Genomic DNA, 18060 nt, shown 5'->3' with positions numbered 1-18060 from the left:
TAAAATTTAGTGCAAATACCTTGTATTAATATATATTTTTTTTCGAATTTTATTATATTTCGATATAGCGAAAATAACAAACATGATTAATTCGGAAAATATAGAATTCGCTTTCACGAAAAATACTTCAGAAAATGCTACTTCGAATTCTCTTTTAATCGCATATGGAAATAAAAGCGTAGAATTAAAAATTATAAAAGATACAATAAGTATGTATCAGAATAGTTCGTTGGAAACGGAAAAAGTATTAAAAGAAGAAAAACAAAAGCTGGTATGTATATAATTCTCAGAAAATATGTATAATTCCCAGAAAAACTTGATTATATATTTATTTACTGTATATTATATATATTTATTGCGATGGCTATCACATTTTATTAGTTATGATATCTAAGGGATACAAAAGAGTTGTTAAATGTTATGTTTTTAATTTAGAAAGAATTAAATTATCAAGTATGGTCAGTAGAAGATTCATTTTGCGAACAAGTATGGCAATTTTCTCATAAACATAATTTCTCTGATATCTTCAAATATTATCCCTTTATTATAAAAACTGATCATTATACAAAGCAAAAAAGGAACAATGATAAAGATGGTACGATTAATGCAGTAAGAATTCAAAATTAAAATTTAAGAATTTAGATTTTTTTCTTTAAAGAAAAAATAATTTTATTAGATATCGAAAAGAGCTCATCAGAACTGATAACTGATCTTATAAACGAAATTGATACAATTAGAGCAGAAATATTTAGCTTAAATCGTGAAAAAAATGTCAAACAAGAGATGGAAAGTACTTTGATGGATTTACGACAATTCCAATTAATTGCGGATGATATCACAGAATTACTTAGGTACGTTTACAACATTTTTACATTTCATTATAATCAATATTTTGCAATAATTGTAATAATTTCACAAAATTTTTTTAGGTTGATAAGTCCTTTAGAATTTTCGTTCAAACTTCCGGCAATATCAATACCAATATATGATGAATGTATTAGCAACCAAAAGGAGAAGTCAGTGAAAAATAAATTGTGCCTGAAAAATGGTATAAATTTTATGCCTAAAAAAATAACAATTATGTCTTCTAAAATCTATCCCCAATTATCTCTTGAGAGGAGTATTGTTCATACTGTGAAAACAATGATGACAAATATATCTAATACAGAAGTAGGTACAAATTTAATTTTCTTTTTGTTAATCTCACTGTAATGTATCCTCTGTAATAATAATAGGACATTTTAATAATAGTTACAGGTTACATGCAACGAGAAACATAAAAATTTTACTCCAAAGAAACGCAGTGAGATTTCTATTAAATTTGAACAGTATCGTCACAATATAATTGATAATTATTAATTATTAATATATTAGTCATATATTTTTCGTGCATTCACATAAATTCAAATATTAAAAATATATAGGTTTTAAAAAATTAAATAAGCTTCAAAAGTTTTTCATTATATGTTAAAATTGTCTCAATTTATTAATTAAAACTTATTAATTAAGCATTAATATATATATTACTTTAAAAATCATATTTTACACTATATAAGAATAAATTTTAATAGTACATTAATTTAAATAATTGTATTAAAAGTCAAAAGGAGAACGTGCAAAAAGAAGCAGAGAAATGTGAATTTCGGGAAAATATTTCATAATATATTTGTATATTTAGAAATATTTATACAGCGGCACGTATAATTACGTAATGTACACTGAATTACATTTAATATTACATTCTTGGAATTATTTTACACATAACACAATATTTTATGTGTTGCTCAATAGACTATTGGATAAGTGTTTATTATCTCAGAATAGCGTATTGTGCGTTTGCAACTTTACGTAAATTTATCGCTTGCAAACCACGAGGACTATGTGCCGTCTATTGATTTGTGTATTTTGTTTTACTCTTTTTTAAAACTGTTTAACAGTTTATCACAACGGATTGTATTGTATCACCATAATTTTGTGGCAATTTACATGTGAATGGCTCCATGGATTTTCCACACGTGAAGACTTTCATTACAATACCTAGAGACTAATTTGTTAAACGATCGCCACGTCATGTCATTTAGATAATCAATTAGATAATTCTGTATGTAACATTAATCTAATTAATGAAAATAACATTCTTTAAAATTGCAGCCTTCGTATGTAGGATTCGTATTTCTCTTACAGCTAAATTTTCCATTATTAATTTTTCGTTAAATAAAAAATGTATTCCAAGATTTTGAAAAGCCTGGATATTCTTTTTCTTTAAACTTAATTATTTTGATTTTTTTTTAATTTTAATAATATCGTATCATTTTTAACATCTTGCAACAATAAACAAACTTAATCGAAATATTTAAAATAAGAGAATTGCAAAAATATTAATAATACATTCTTGTAACTCTAAATAACATATAAAATACGAGCGTATATAGTTAAAAAAAGAAATGCTATATAGATGTATAAAATTTTATACTAGTACTAAAATTCAAATACTTCTACAAAATATAATGCACACAATGCATATTGTTCCTTACATAACATTATATATAACACTAGGTAAATTATATATATATATATATATGATACCTTTTTAAAATAAATCTCTCTTTTCTAATACCGATAAACCGCTGACGTTTTTCGACGTCGATAAACGTATTTTACTATTAATAGTTTCTGTAAGTGGGAGACCGTTACGCTGCAACCTATATTCTATATAATACAATGAAAAAAAATTTTCACTTTCAGATTTAAAATACTCGACATATTCATTAATCAGCAAGAACCTTTGCAACTTTGTATTTCTGTCATACATTGTGCATATTATTAAATTTTACTCTCTAATTTTTACAATATATTTTCCTTCACAACGTTTTCTCATTCGTAACAAATTAATAATCTATGCAAGGATGCGAAAACGAGAACGCTTTTGCTAATTATTTTTAATTGAAAATACAACAACATTAAAATCATCAATATCATCTATATATATATATATATATATATACACAATCTAATAGAAAAAAAATCTAATTTATGTTACACACAATGCTATATGCAATCGTGACAACAATTCACCTCAGCAACAAAGATTCTTACCGACTTTAAAACAGGAAGCCAAAGAGTCGAATTTTACACAATATCAGAAAAGTACGAGTAAACACGAGTGTATGCTCTGCTATCTCCATAAAACATAGATACATACTGACGTAGACACAAATAGATACATAAAAAGTATATATATATACTCATATTGAAGCGCGAATTTGCAACGCATTACACATTAAACCTTAACACGGAGAGAAAAAATATTTTAAACGGAGAATTTGCTAAGTTCCATCTTCTAATTTAAACTCAAATGTCTTTGTCCACGCGTTTTACAATTCGCATGGCATAACAAACATATAATAACAATACAAAGAGAATGTATAGATAGCATAATTAATAAATTGTATGAGACACGTTTAATGTGTAACGACAGAATTATACTAAACCATAAATTACAACAGCAATGTCAAACACTTTATAACATTAGAGATCGAAGAAAAATTAGGGGATGACATTTATAATCGCAAAATTGATTATCAAGCAAGATCGTAGAAAATATCTGCGTAGTTACAATTGCTGCATAATGGAAGATAAGAATATAAGATTTTCGTCACAGAGGCATAAAAAAGGAAAAAAAAAAGTTAGAATGATTGATAATTAATATTCAGAGACAATTGTAGCATATTTAAATGCTAAAGATTTTATTACCATAACCACGATAGTTGCAGTTTTTTAATACGATACGTCTGTCATTTATAGATTACTCTGATATGAAAGAAGCTTTTTTTTTCTTTTTCGCAGAACTAACAATCTCAACTGTGGTAGAGACTTTTATAGTACTAGACATTAGTTAATTATTAAAACGCATTAATAATTAATAGTCGATGTGGTTACTGAACAATCTAGTATTTGCAAACAATGCAGAGCGACACATACTAAATCCGTAATAATCCGTTTCGAAATTTCACAAATCACTTTTGGCGAACATATTCTGTTTCTCAGAAGAAAATGGAGAAATCTAACGATTCTGGATTTATGATTAAACATGTAATCAAAAATAATTATTACGATTCTAAATTCAAAGATTATTATACAGAATACAATTATATTCGCACATTTAACATTAAATGAGAATGTCTGATTCTGAGAAGCAGTATAATTTATATATTTTTTTCATTAAATTAACTTATCATCTTATTATTCGTGGAAAAATCAGAATCCAAATTCTTGCGATATTTGTTATATCTCATTTGAATTAATTTAATTAAATTAGACTTATGTTAAATGTGCAATAACAATATAGAGATATTTAAGTAAGTCACAAGACGTTGAATATGAGAACAAATTGGCTAAATTGCATTCGTAAATTATGTAATACAGCTTAATATATATGTATATGACTACACTATTTGACATATATAGAGAAAGACAGTCTAATAACATATACACAAGTAAGAAGACTATTGAGAATGAAGAAATTGATAAGCCACAAAGATTCTAAAAGAACTCAAAACCTATAGATTTATAGGCACATTATTAAATGCGAGCCTGTTTATATATAGATATAATAATACTTATCTCATAATTATAATAATAATATGTAACGCGCGCATATATATATATATATATATAATACATGTGACTTTATAAATATATTGGCACTATTTCTTTGTGTAGAGCTGAGAGTAGAACAACAACGTTGATATGAAAGAGAAATAAGATAGCAAACAAAATCGATCGATTTTATGGAACTTAGCAAATTATAATCTCAAGAAAATGCTCAATATATGTCACGTCCTTCGTTTCTTCTTTTACGTTTACATTTGGCAGCGCAATCTTCTTTAATCTAATGAAAGCACTCTAACAGTATAGAAGGCATCAGAAATGTCTTGATTTCCGATTTAGACATTTTCGAATCGCATCGTGTCGACATTTATGCACATCATGTTGGCTCTGATAATGAAACGAATTGATTTTAAAATGAATTTAATTGCAGTCAAATTCATTAAGATAAAATATATAATTAAAAGAATTAAATATAGAATTATTTAAATCTCCTATTTCGTAATCTAATTGTCAATTTTTTTTTTTTTAAATCAACATAATTATGCTTGAATATGTAGGCACTAGACGTGTTTGCCTCGAAAATGTCAATCTCGGAAGGCATTCCTAACGCCATATACAGTGGCTTCATTGCTTTAATTATCGCACGAGATACATATCGTTATGTAAACGAAACAGAGAAAGATCCGTGTATCGTTTCTTTTCTTTCCCCCTTTTGTACAATTACAAAATATCTTCATTGTTATTAATTCTCTTCGTTCACTTTGCTGTTTCGTAAATTTCCTTAAACTGTAACAACTGTACAGTCTCAAATATACATTTTACACATGCGAATAATTTTTTCTTCTTTTATATTCACCTATGTTTATCTAATTTGAACAAAAATGCGGATTATACTGTAAAATATGCTATTTTACAGGAATAATTGCACATGGAGTTCTTATAATTACTCCATCATCGTGAATTTCGATAAAATATATAACCGTCGCTAATTATTGCAAATTATATAATAAAAGTAAATCTAAAAACTTTAATGCAATCAATACACATTCTGTTGCTTCATATGTATAAAGATTATTTTTCTCTTTCTTTATATAATTCTTACTTTCACAGGCGTATTAGAGTGTATTCTTCATTTCACTGCTTAAATTTATTGGCATAAATAAAAATCGCTAACATCTTCGCTCTTCGATACGAAAACTGTTGAATTAGATAAATATAGCTATAATTTTGTTATGTTTCAGAAGAGTGTAACTTCCCGTAGAAAGATCTTAGTGTATTTTGTACCTCATAAGGTAACATACACATCGATAAAGAAATGAGAAAAAATATACGCGTATATAACATCAGAATGTGAGGAAACTTACGTGTACCGATACATTCGTTTTGTGTGCACGTATATTCATAATTTTTCAATTTAATATTTTAATAAAATATCTCTTTTTCTCGCTTACAATATATACGAAGTACGTTTCAACCTTTTAGTACAACAAACAATGTCATTGATGTCGATTCTAAACACCATGTGTTCTTCTATCATTTTTAAATTAAAGATCTTGTCTCACTTGTTTGTACTTATATAGTAAATAGGACGTTTATATTGTATCCTTTCATAATGATACGCTCTGTTGCACAATTTTCTTATATATATAATTTTGTATATGTATGTGTGTGTGTGTGTGTGCGTGTGTGTGTATATATATATATATATAAGTATAATTACAATTTTAAAAAAATTTGTAAGCTACATTTAATTGACGATTTTTGCCAAATAAAATACAAACTATAGTGAGTTAGATTTTATTAACCTTTAAAAAATTATATATATATTGCAATATATGCATATTTAAATATTCTTACAATAATTATATTTTTTCTTTTACAAAATACTTTCTCTATCATAATCAATATAACATTTAATTTATAATTGTTTTAATTATAATATTTAAAAAATGGGAGGTCACATATATTTTTTCAAAGATTGAATTAATAATAAAAAATAAAATAGTTGTGTCATATTTTTAGCAAACTTAACAAATTAATATAATTTAGAAGTTTCATATTTCATATGCATATAAATAAGCAACTCATTGCGTTGTATAGAAAACATACTGTGAATAATGTATATAATTTTTTGAGAAACTATTAACTGAAATATACATATCACAAGTATCAAATTATATCTTTTGATAAAGCATATAAATGTAACATGATAAATTAGAAAATGACCCATATATAAATACAATTAAATCATCTTTTTGAATTTATATTAAGAAAATTATTATATTTAAAATATTTCGTTAGCATTGCACAAGAAGACTGTTCTATATATATCTTCCCATATTTGCAAAAAAAATATCCTATCAGCACCAATTTTACATTACACTTAATTCGTTTTCTTGCACTTGAAAAGAATTCTTTTGACACTGAAGAAACAAAGCAATCAAATTCGTTTTATACAGTGTATCCCAGTAATGTTTACATTTCTGCCTAAAGTGAGATCATTAGAGTGAGAATTTAAGTCGACAGATATTCATATTACATAAATATTTCTTTGCTTCTTTTAAACAATTTTTTTTTCACAATGTACTACTATCGTGATTAAGAATCGACATCAATGTGACTCAGCAACGCAATTAATTAAGATCGCGAAAACACGCGATCTTAATTAATCTCACATGGTCCGATAAGGTCCCTGCATCCTAAGAAACGTGATCACCAGCGACGGTCCACCGGCCACTATCTCCGCCGGTATCTGCGACAATGGACAATTCTCAATTGACATAATATTGAGCCTCGAGCACAACCCCAGCTCAAACGGTAGATTGTGCAAATTCGCGTTGTCATTGATATAGAGCGACTCCAGGTTGTCCAGGGTGCCGATCTCCTCCGGTAGATAATTCAGATTGTTTTCCCCCACGCTAAGATACGTGAGATTCGTCAGGTGGCCAATTGCACGTGGCAACGAGACAACTTGATTTGACTGGAGGATTAATTTCTGTAGCTCACGCAGGAAACCGATCTCGTTTGGCAACGAGTCGATCCGGTTCTCCTCCAGATCCAGCACCCGCAATTTACGTAGATTCGCTATAGTGGCCGGAATACGCTTCAGCAGATTATTGGAGAGTATCAATATTTCCAGACTCTCTAGGTATTGTATGTCGTCCGGGATCTTCATCAACTGATTCGTACCGAGGTTTAGCTCGACCATGTTCACCCATGTGCCAATGTCTAATGGTAAAGCAGTCAACTGATTCTCTTTCATATTCAACTTTGTAAGATTTTTGGCTCGTGAAAAGATACCATAGGGTATCTTGTCAATCTGATTATGTTCCAGATTAATAGAATAGACGTTTGTGAATTGGGACGGTCCGCCTAACGGATACGCGGTAAAGTTGTTCCTGGATAATGTAATCGTTGTCAAATCCGACAGACTGGACAGCAGACCATCTGGCAGCTGCGACACCTGATTGCCCTCTACGCTGAATTCATCCATCATCTTGCAGTTGGCCAATGACTTTGGAATACTCGACAATCTATTGTATCGAAGACCTAATCTCGTCAGCGACACTAAATTGCCAATCGTGTCCGGTATATCCAGGAGCTCGTTGTGCTGTAAATCTAACGTAGATAACTGCACGCACTTGCCAATCTCCTCAGGCAAGTGTTCCAGATGATTGTGCGAAACATCAAACGTAATGAGATTGACGAGATCACCCACACCTGCGGGCAGTTCCTTGATTTTGTTCTCTCGCAAGCTTAACATGGTAAGATTTGTCAGATTCCGTATATTATCGCTGACATATCTGACCCGATTAAAGCGCAGGAACAACGTGGTGAGTGACGTGAGTTTGTACACCACATCCGGTATCTCGTTTAGTTTGTTATGCCTGAGATCCAGAACCCGCAGCGATTTGAGATTCTCCAGAGTGTTGGGCAGGCTGGTGAGCGAGTTTTCGCTCAGCGCTAAGGTCTCCAAATTCGCCAGGCAACCGATCTCAGGCGGCAGAGTTACCAGTTTGTTACCGTAGATGTAAAACTCCCGCAGATGCGTTAACTCCCTCACGGAACTGGGGAGATTTGTAATGCTGGCCTTGCTGAGATCCAACCGCTTCACACACTCGTCTCGACAACGGACAAACTCTTTGGCCACATCCAATTCCGCCTGGATCGGTTTACTCTTCTTTGTCGTAGGTTTTGGTTTGTTCGATTCCGGATGCTTCACCATGACGGTTTTCTTGGTGTCGGTCTGGCCACCGCCGCCGCCGCCGCCACTGATGGAAGTAGTTGACAGCTTCTTCTCCTTATTACTCGCGTGCTCCTTATTGTCGCGCAGCACTTCCATGTCCTCGGACATGTTGCCGCCGGCCGTGCAGGTGGTCAGCCCGCAGCCCTCCAGGTACTCGGGGATATCCTGCTCCTTCATGTAAAAACTCGGTAGACTGTCGTCCCCGAGACTCGTCGCGCGATCGCGCTTCGCGTTCGACAGACACACCGTCGATATGTTACCCACGCCCGTCCAGTATTTGCACGACTTTTTCATAACCTAGTGCCCGCCCACCCTCGCGTTCCCCGCCCCGCGTCAAGACGAGAACGTGTACGAGCACGTACGAGAGAGAAAGACGAGGTTTGGCACACCCGCACGCATGTACGCACCCCACGCATGTACGTCCGTCCACCGATTAACAAGATCTCGTACCGAAAAATGTGCGTGACCGTGCCTTTTACTGCGACGTCGTATCGTACGCGCGTCCGAATAAAATTAACGCTCGACCGTGATTATTGACATTATCGATGTACGTACAACTATCTGTGTGCGCTTCATACTCGTGAATACGGCGCAAGCGCGAAATGCATTAGGGTGACGTTTCATGGCGTGTGTCGCGATACGCGCGTAATGAACTCCGCAACCAATCAACGCGCCGGATCTACAAAAGGGTAGTACACCTTAGGCCGGGTCTACAATAAATGTAGTAAGCCTTAAGCCGTAAGAAATTAACCAATTACAATTGTCTTTAAAGAAGAATAATGAATATGATTGGTTCATTTCTTACGACTTAAGACTTACTACAGCTATGTGCCACAGCCTTAAGGCCAAGTCTACAATAGGTATTGTAAGTCTTAAACCGTAAAAAATTAACCAATCACATTCGATTGTTCCTCTCACATTCAACTGTGATTAGTCAATTTCTTATGGCTTAAAGCTTACTACATCTGTTGTAGATCCAGCCTAAATCGTAAAGCCCGTATCAGACTACGCATTGAAAATTGAAGATTGAAAAAAAGAACTAAAATTGCTTTGTCTTAATTGGTCAAATTTCAATCTTCAATCTTTAATCTCAATTTTTAATGCGTAGTCTGATACAAGTTTAAGAAATTAACCAATCACATTCGATTATTCTTCTCGTATTCAATCGTGATTGGTCAATTTTTTACTATTTAAAGCGTACTACCCAGAAGCCGTACGGAATTGATCAATCACAGTTCAATGTGAGAAGAATAATTGAATAGTAACTTGATTAATATTACAGATTCAAGGCGCATTCGGGGAGACACTATTAGGGTGATTCCACAATAGCTGTCGTAAGTCGGATGTCGGAAGAGTTGACCAATTATATTCGATTATTCTTCTCTAAAGTCAACTGTGATTGGTCAACTCTTCCGACATCCGACTTACGACAGCTATTGTGGAATCTCACCTTTAGGCTGGTTCTACAATAACTGTCGTAAGTCGGATGTTGGAAGAATTAACCAATCACAGTTGACTTTAGAGAAGAATAATCGAATATGATTGGGTAACTCTTACGACATTCGACTTACGACAGCTATTGTAGAACCGGCCTAATGGGTCATCTACAATGGCCGTAGAACGTAAGGTCTCAAGCAAATTGACCAATGACAGCATTTTCGAAAATACTTGACTGTCATTGGTCAATTTGCTTGAGACCTTACGTTCTACGGCCATTGTAGACGAGGCTTAAAGGCTGTGGAACATAAAAAAACTTAAGCCGTAAGCAGTGTTGTGAGGCGGGCCAGGTTTTCTCGCGCATGCGCGGCGAATGTACATGCGAAATATCTAGTGAAGTATCTCCATATGTAAAAAGGTGTACCATTGGTCACCCGTATAATTTTGTAAGTTTTTATAGTTTAAGGAAAAATATAATTTTTTAAATTATTTTATGGAAATATGTACAGGGTGGACCATTTTAATCCATCCAGTCGAATATCTCGAAAACCAAGCCCGGGAGAGAAAAATGTTTTAGATAAAAGTTGTATTGTTTCGAGGGGGCCATAAGATGGTACCATTGGTTTGACCTTGAAAAGTCATTTGAAGGTCACGTGAAGGTCACTTCAAGTTTTTTAAATGGAACACCCTATATATTTTTACATATTCTTGTAGCTCATCTCGAGAGCTTTCCAAAACACTTATGACAAAGTATTTTTTATTAAGTATTTTTTGAGTTATAAGGCTTCAAAGTTGCAGTATTTTGACATAAAATACAAGATATTTCGTAAAATATTCATTTTTTGATTATCTTACTCTAATACTTTTATGCACAGAATAACGAGACGAATCAATTGGCATAATTAAAACACATAATTATGGTAAAGTAAAAATCTGAATTTGCAACTAACAGTTACACATTTTTACTTTAACATAATTATGTATTTTCTTTACACCAATTGATTCATCTCATTATTCTGTGCATAAAAGTATTAGAGTAAGATAATAAAAAAATGAATATTTTACGATATATCTTGTATTTTATGTCAAAATACTGCAACTTTGAAGCCTTATAACTCAAAAAATACTTAATGAAAAATACTTTGTCATAAGTGTTTTGGAAAGCTCTCGAGATGAGCTACAAGAATATGTAAAAATATATAGGGTGTTCCATTTAAAAAAACTTGAAGTAACCTTCACGTGACCTTCAAATGACTTTTCAAGGTCAAACCAATGGTATCATCTTATGGCCCCCTCGAAACCATACAACTTTTATCTGAAACATTTTTCTCTCCCGGGCTTGGTTTTCGAGATATTCGACTGGATGGATTAAAATGGCCCATCCTGTATATATATATATATATAAAATTATGTATATATATATATATATATACTTTATATTATATAAATGTCAATTCATTTTTCCTGAAATTACAAAAGAGGTGTGTATTGCCAAAACTTTCGCGCTCATTCCTCCTCTGCAGACAGTCGTCTAGATACGTGTCTGTTAATATTAACATAATAGACAACATGGCCGCGCATGCGCGAGAAAACCGGGCCCGCATCACAACACTGGCTGTAAGACTTAAGACGTAAAGGCCGTCGCACACACTTTTACATAACGCATAATGCACATACATAAGGAAACGGATTGGTCTATAAATACATCATAAGGAATTCAACCAATCAAATTCTTTATATATATGCATTATGCGTTATGTAAAAGTGTGTGCAGCGGCCTTAACAATTTCAACTATGTGGAATTTTCAGCTCTGCTTACGTTTTAAAATGGCTGCTATGATTCTCGACTATGATTGGTCGATTTAACTACTGCTACTATCTTACTGCTTACTGCTTTTTATGTGCCACAGCCTTTACAGTGTCGTTCTATCTTTGTTTTAATGATACAAAAAGTGTAACAAAGATAGAATGACACTGTTAGCGCTAATAGTGACTATGTTTACACGTCACCCTTAATCGGGTTTAATAACATCCGTAGTTCTAAGACTAATGTAGGATTAAAAACGCATTATTTAACATACTGCATTCCTCAGAGCACTGTTATTAGAAGATAAGTTTTATGTGCGCGCATGCGACGTTGCAGGCGATAGCGGCTAGATCATACGACACGAGTATCTAGCATTGTTTATAACAGAAAAGTATTGGTTCACCGTTGCGTCATTAGCGGCTAGATCATACGAAAAAACATAAGTAGAGATATATTGGAAGAGTTTCATCTCTGGTGGAATTTTTTTAAAATTAAAAACAATATTTATATAAATAAAAAAAGAAAAATATCGACTTGAAGAATATTCCCTAGAAAGCGCGTTCTCCTATTGGAGATAAATGGCGCGGCGCGAGTTTTCCATCATGCATACGCATACATCGTGTCCGCAGTCAATTGAGGAAAAACGTAGAGAGAGGGAGCGAACGGCGAACGACGAGAGAAGAGAATTGTTCCAGCCGGCAGAGGTAGAGGCAGCGAGAGAGGAGCTCGCTGCGCGTAGCGAGTATCGGCCATATTGTTCCAGCGCAGTGTTTGTTTTGTTGGTGCAAGCTGCGCGTTGGCCACGCGCATTTATCCGAATCGGTCTCCGTGATCGAGGGAGAACTCCCAGAATTTGCCTGAATTTCAACCGTCGCGCAAAATATCCATCAACCTTCCAAAGTCGTTATTTTCTCGCGTAGCCCCACTTCCCGTATCGCTCTGCGCTAGATCATCCGCGCCGCTCCCCTTTATCCCCGTCGACTCCCCCTCCGTCTCGTTCCCTTCCCTCACCTCTCTCCTCTCCCCCGTCTCCTCGGGGCTGCGGCCCGAACGACTGGGTGTCAGTCGTAGACGGCACACTCTGTGAGCTACCACCGTCAGCAGTAGCACCATGGCGTGCGCCACGCTCAAGAGGTCCTTGGAGTTCGACCCGGTGCACAGCCACGGCCGGCCCAGCAAACGACGAAGATGCATTCCAATGTCGTGCGTCTCGCCCGGCACATCCGCATCGTCGCCACGCAGCGGACCGCTACCGCAGAAATCGTCGCCGTTCGGCGAGATAGCCAGCAAATTGACGCCTGGTAATTACACCGCAGGCTGCGGCCATTTTTCTTCCCCTCTCGCTCTCTGTCGCTCTTATCGGCGTTTCTCCGTGTTTATCTCCATCTCGCTTTCTCTTCCTCCCTCTTAGTCCCTCTCCCTTGTACGCACTCGTTTTCTTTTGCATACAGGGCAGAAAAGTGACAAAGCGGGGAAAGGAACGAATGTAAGAGGAAGAGAGAGAAAGAGAGAGAGAGAGAGAGAGAGAGAGAGAGAGAGAGAGAGAGAGAGAGAGAGAGTGATGGCGAGCAGGGGCGGCTAAGCTCTAGCGATTTAAAACCCGTATTTGCAGACCCCTTCCGGAGAGAAGGGGGCGGTACGCGTAAATCATATGGTAATGTAGTAACGGACGCGCTCAGGGATTCGGGTTTACGTTCCATTCTTCTTGTTTTTCCGCAATGTAAAAGGAAAAGCGTAAAGGTGCGTCTAGAAATGATGCATTTTCTATTTTCCCCGCACGTGACGATACGTAGTAATATGATACAGAAAGATTGTTTTATATATGTGTATATATATATATATATACACATACACACATACATACATACATACATATGTATCTGTATGTGTATATATATATACACATACATACATACAACATATGTACCTGTATATCTATATATATTGAAAATGATGTTTCATTTTTGAAAGAAAATCATTATTGACATTTGTTTTGTCAGCATGCCTTAAATATGATTGAATGATTAATAAGTATATTTGAATTGAAAGAGGTAACTAATAGAATATTATTCAGATATCTATTTTGCATCTCTCTCTTTTATGAATTTTAAATTAAATGTTAAAAAAATTAACAAAAACTCATATATATAGAATATATATAAAGAACAGAATTTTTTATTCTTTATATATTTAAAAACTAAGATGAAGAAATAGGGAAAAATAAAAAGGAAATTAGATATATTAAGGAATATGCAAACTTGGAATTGAACATAAAATAAATAAGCAAAAACAAATAATAAATTGAAAAAGCAGTAATGATCAAAGTAGATGACATCACAAATTGTAATTAAAGAAGAATATTTTATAAGAAAAAATTGTTTTTTATGAAAAATTATATATGTAATTATATTTCAAATCTCATAATTCTATTATAAAGCATATGATGCATCTGAATATAACTATTATTCTATTTAAATAATTGATTAATATTTAAACACCTGTTAAATCAACATTATATTTAAGTAAACCTGAAATATATTTATTATTTAAGAAAAAAATTTAAAGTATTATATAAATTTATGTTACAATTGTTATTTTATATACATGATTTTTTATATTATATTAAAATTACTTTTGTAAAATTATATTAACAAATATTAGATATCTATAAGGCTCTAGGTATTACACATATAATAAGCAATGGGCTAATAAAAACAGTACAAGGTCATAAATGTAAAAATAATTTTAAAAAATTAAATTTTATCATTTAATTTTTTAAATTTATTTTTATTTTTGTATTTATGACCTTGATTTTAAGAAATTAAATTTTACCGTTTAGTTTCCTAAAATTATCTTTATTTTTATTTTGGCATTCATGACCTTGTGCTCAGTTTTTATTAAAATTCTCCATTTTGGCTTATATTAACAAGTGTGTAATTTTAATAGAAAAATGCAGAGAAACAATTTTAAAATTCTATTAGAAAACCTGCTATTTACCATATCTAGTATAAATATTGTATATATTTATATTTCTTTTTTTATTTTAAACAATGTTATTTGGTATTTTCTTACACAGAAAAAATGGCTGCCAACATCAGAGAAGAAATTCGCAGATTGCAACGGCGTAAGCAATTACACTTTCATCCTCAGACCAATGGTGGCGATTCATCAGACATGGAAGGACCTTCCAGTCCTTCTGGCTCTTCTTCGACTCCTTTTAGTCATAGCTCTAGTGGAAAGGAAAAACCCCTATTCACATTTAGACAGGTAGAGTTTTTTTTTATATATATATTTTTTTTATAAACAACGGGTTAATTAAAAACGACCTGACTAGCCAAAATTATTCAATTTATTTACACAAATAATATATTTTTTTTATTAATTATACATTTTTTAACAGGAAAGATTCATTTTTTGAAATGTGATATTTAGTATAGATAAATATTTACTACTATACAGATACGTATTAGTTTGTAGATTTACCTATAAGAATGGTTTTGTAGGTTGGCTTGATCTGTGAGCGAATGCTCAAGGAACAAGAAACGCAAATCCGAGAAGAATACGATCAGATCTTACATTTAAAACTGTCCGAACAGTACGACGCTTTTGTTAAATTCACATACGATCAGATACAAAAGAGATTCGAGTCTGCGGCTGCACCGAGTTGTAAGTATTAATTTATTTTTAGAACATCTGCACGTTTGTTTATACTTTTTATTCATTATATATTACAACTTGCAACTTTTTTTATTTTCAGATCTATCATAAGAAAAGAGTCTTATTTATAAGGAGATATTTCTGTGAAGAACATTAGGTAAATTTTGTAAATGTCTTTTTTTTGCTCGTGAATCATCATAAAGAAGAAATCAATTAAAAAACTTTTTTTGTTTTGTTGTACTGTAGATTTCTACTGTGTGAGACAAATTTTGCTTGCGCTGAGATTCACAGCGTCGCCTTGTTGCGGAAATCATCTCTAAAAGAATAAGAAACGATGTTTTTATCAAAACATTGGAAAGAAAAGGGCTAAAAAAGAAGAAAAAAAAAAAAAAATTAATGACGTAAGTTTATAGAAGAAAAAAAAAAGAAAAATTGCGTCGAATTACAAACTATGAAAATTTACCATGTATACTTTCGAGACTAACATATTTGTACTGTTCAACATTAGAAGTACGCTGGTATCAGGGAACTGATTCTACTTATGTACAAATGTTATTATGGTTAAAAATATGATGCATATGCAGTGTGAGGCTTGATATCCAGCTGAAAAAGGGAAAGAAAAAGAGAGCTGAGAAATTTTTCTCCTAGCTTGTCACAGATATATTTTTCTCTTAACTCGTTTGAGAGAGATTATAAAATGCAGACAGAAATTCTTGAGATTTTGTACACATTGTGCAGATAGAGCATTGTGTGAACGCTAAGTGATGTATTCCATATAATTTTTTGTTTATTCATCTTGATGCTATGATAATTTAGATATTGCTCAAGTATATATGACAAACAATGCTCTAAGTATCTTAACACAAATGTGTATCTTGCATTTCGCGAATTTCGAAGAGATGTGCGTGATTAAAAGGATTGCCTTTCCCGAGCTCTAACTGCTCTGCGAGAAGCGAGATAACGTTTAGAACTCAATGTATGATTGCGTAAATTAAGAGATTAAATAGTTCTATTAATTATTTGTAAACCGAAACCTATACATGAAAAATACATTAGCATAACTTGTTAAATGGATAGTAAATTTATTTCGATTGGTTTGCAAGTTTTAGGCTGTGTTTCGAAATTCATTGCTAGTACTGGAAATCTGCAATTTACGTCACGTATATTATAGATTTTCAATGCAGTAAATTTCGAAACCTAGCCTTAATAGGCTCGCATCGAAAAGATTCTAAGACTTTTTGTTTGACTAGAAAATTAGCCATTCTGTGTAAGAATACGATGTAAAATTGTAAAACTAATATTTTGCAGTTATTTTTTATTCCAGTTGTTATATTTGTTTCACGCTTTATTAAAAATTTTTATAAAAAAAAAAAAAAAAGGAAAACGATCTCATTTAATATAAACATTTACAAGAGCCGCAAAAATGTCGGATTAATATCGTAGACTGTAGTAGGCATTGTATGAAGGCATTGTGAAGTATAAGTATTTGGAATAAAGATTTCATAAAATCTCGTCACATACAGTATTTCTGTTCCCTGGTAGCAACGAATTTCTGTATAGTTATAATAAAAAAAAGTGCTGAATAATGAATATAATTATATACCATACTTTTTAACTGTGCCTATTATTATATAAAAATGTTTATCGCGATTATTACTACTTATTAGTACTGTTATTATTTACTGTTATCGTCGTTTTGTATTTTTTTTCTTAGTATACAGTGAGATACTTTATGTTGCAATAATGAATTCTTCAGATTTTTTTTTTAATTCAAGAAAAATAGTTTTGCGATCCTTGGTGGCTACATAAATTTTAGCGAAAATTAAGAAAAGAACTTGTAGGGCACTCAAGGAGAACTCTCGAGTAAGAATTCTCCTTGTTTTATATTCTAAGCACAATATAAAATAACTTTGACCGACTATGCTTCTTACAGTCGTGATTATCGATCATGACATCTCATACGATTTCAAGGGGCATTCGAATTACTACTGCCTTTTTTATATTGCGCAAAAGAAAAGAAAGAAAGTGTTTCTCAGTTACCATGGTATTTTTGGGAGCATCGCATGTCGATGCTCATACACACATAACACATACATACGACATACGTATATATACAAGCGAACATAAGAAAAAAAAACCTATATGTTACATCGATTGTCTATGAATTACTGAATGTGAGAAAACGAAAAAAGAAATTACAAAGAAATATAAGCGGGAAATATAATTTTTAATTGTTAACACGCGCTAAGTAATATCTATTTGAAGCTCGCGAGGTACTGTTATCATTAAGAAAACTCGTGAA

At 32.6% G+C, this 18060-nt stretch overlaps 3 protein-coding genes across 3 annotated transcripts; 2 read left to right on the top strand and 1 right to left on the bottom strand.

The window, feature by feature from the left end:
* Nucleotides 1-82: 82 nt before the first annotated feature.
* Nucleotides 83-1359, top strand: LOC140675422 (uncharacterized). Its single transcript, XM_072909886.1, has 5 exons — nt 83-271; nt 436-595; nt 677-851; nt 930-1170; nt 1258-1359. Exons 1-5 carry the CDS (start codon nt 83-85, stop codon nt 1357-1359), a joined length of 867 nt encoding a protein of 288 aa, XP_072765987.1.
* A 5185-nt stretch (nt 1360-6544) lies between these two features.
* LOC140675086 (leucine-rich repeat protein soc-2 homolog) lies at nt 6545-9432 on the bottom strand. Its single transcript, XM_072909133.1, has one exon. It carries the CDS (start codon nt 9149-9151, stop codon nt 7283-7285), a length of 1869 nt encoding a protein of 622 aa, XP_072765234.1. The 5' UTR covers nt 9152-9432; the 3' UTR covers nt 6545-7282.
* A 3334-nt stretch (nt 9433-12766) lies between these two features.
* Akirin (akirin) lies at nt 12767-17274 on the top strand. The gene is made up of 5 exons (XM_072909059.1): nt 12767-13402; nt 15178-15368; nt 15605-15767; nt 15859-15915; nt 16005-17274. Exons 1-4 carry the CDS (start codon nt 13213-13215, stop codon nt 15867-15869), a joined length of 555 nt encoding a protein of 184 aa, XP_072765160.1. The 5' UTR covers nt 12767-13212; the 3' UTR covers nt 15870-15915; nt 16005-17274.
* The last annotated feature ends 786 nt before the right edge of the window (nt 17275-18060 follow it).

This window comes from Anoplolepis gracilipes, chromosome 17, assembly GCF_047496725.1.
Source record: "Anoplolepis gracilipes chromosome 17, ASM4749672v1, whole genome shotgun sequence".
In the NCBI taxonomy this organism is placed as follows: domain Eukaryota; kingdom Metazoa; phylum Arthropoda; class Insecta; order Hymenoptera; family Formicidae; genus Anoplolepis; species Anoplolepis gracilipes.
Note: the sequence above shows the minus strand (reverse complement) of the source record. Positions and strands in the feature narration are given on the sequence as shown.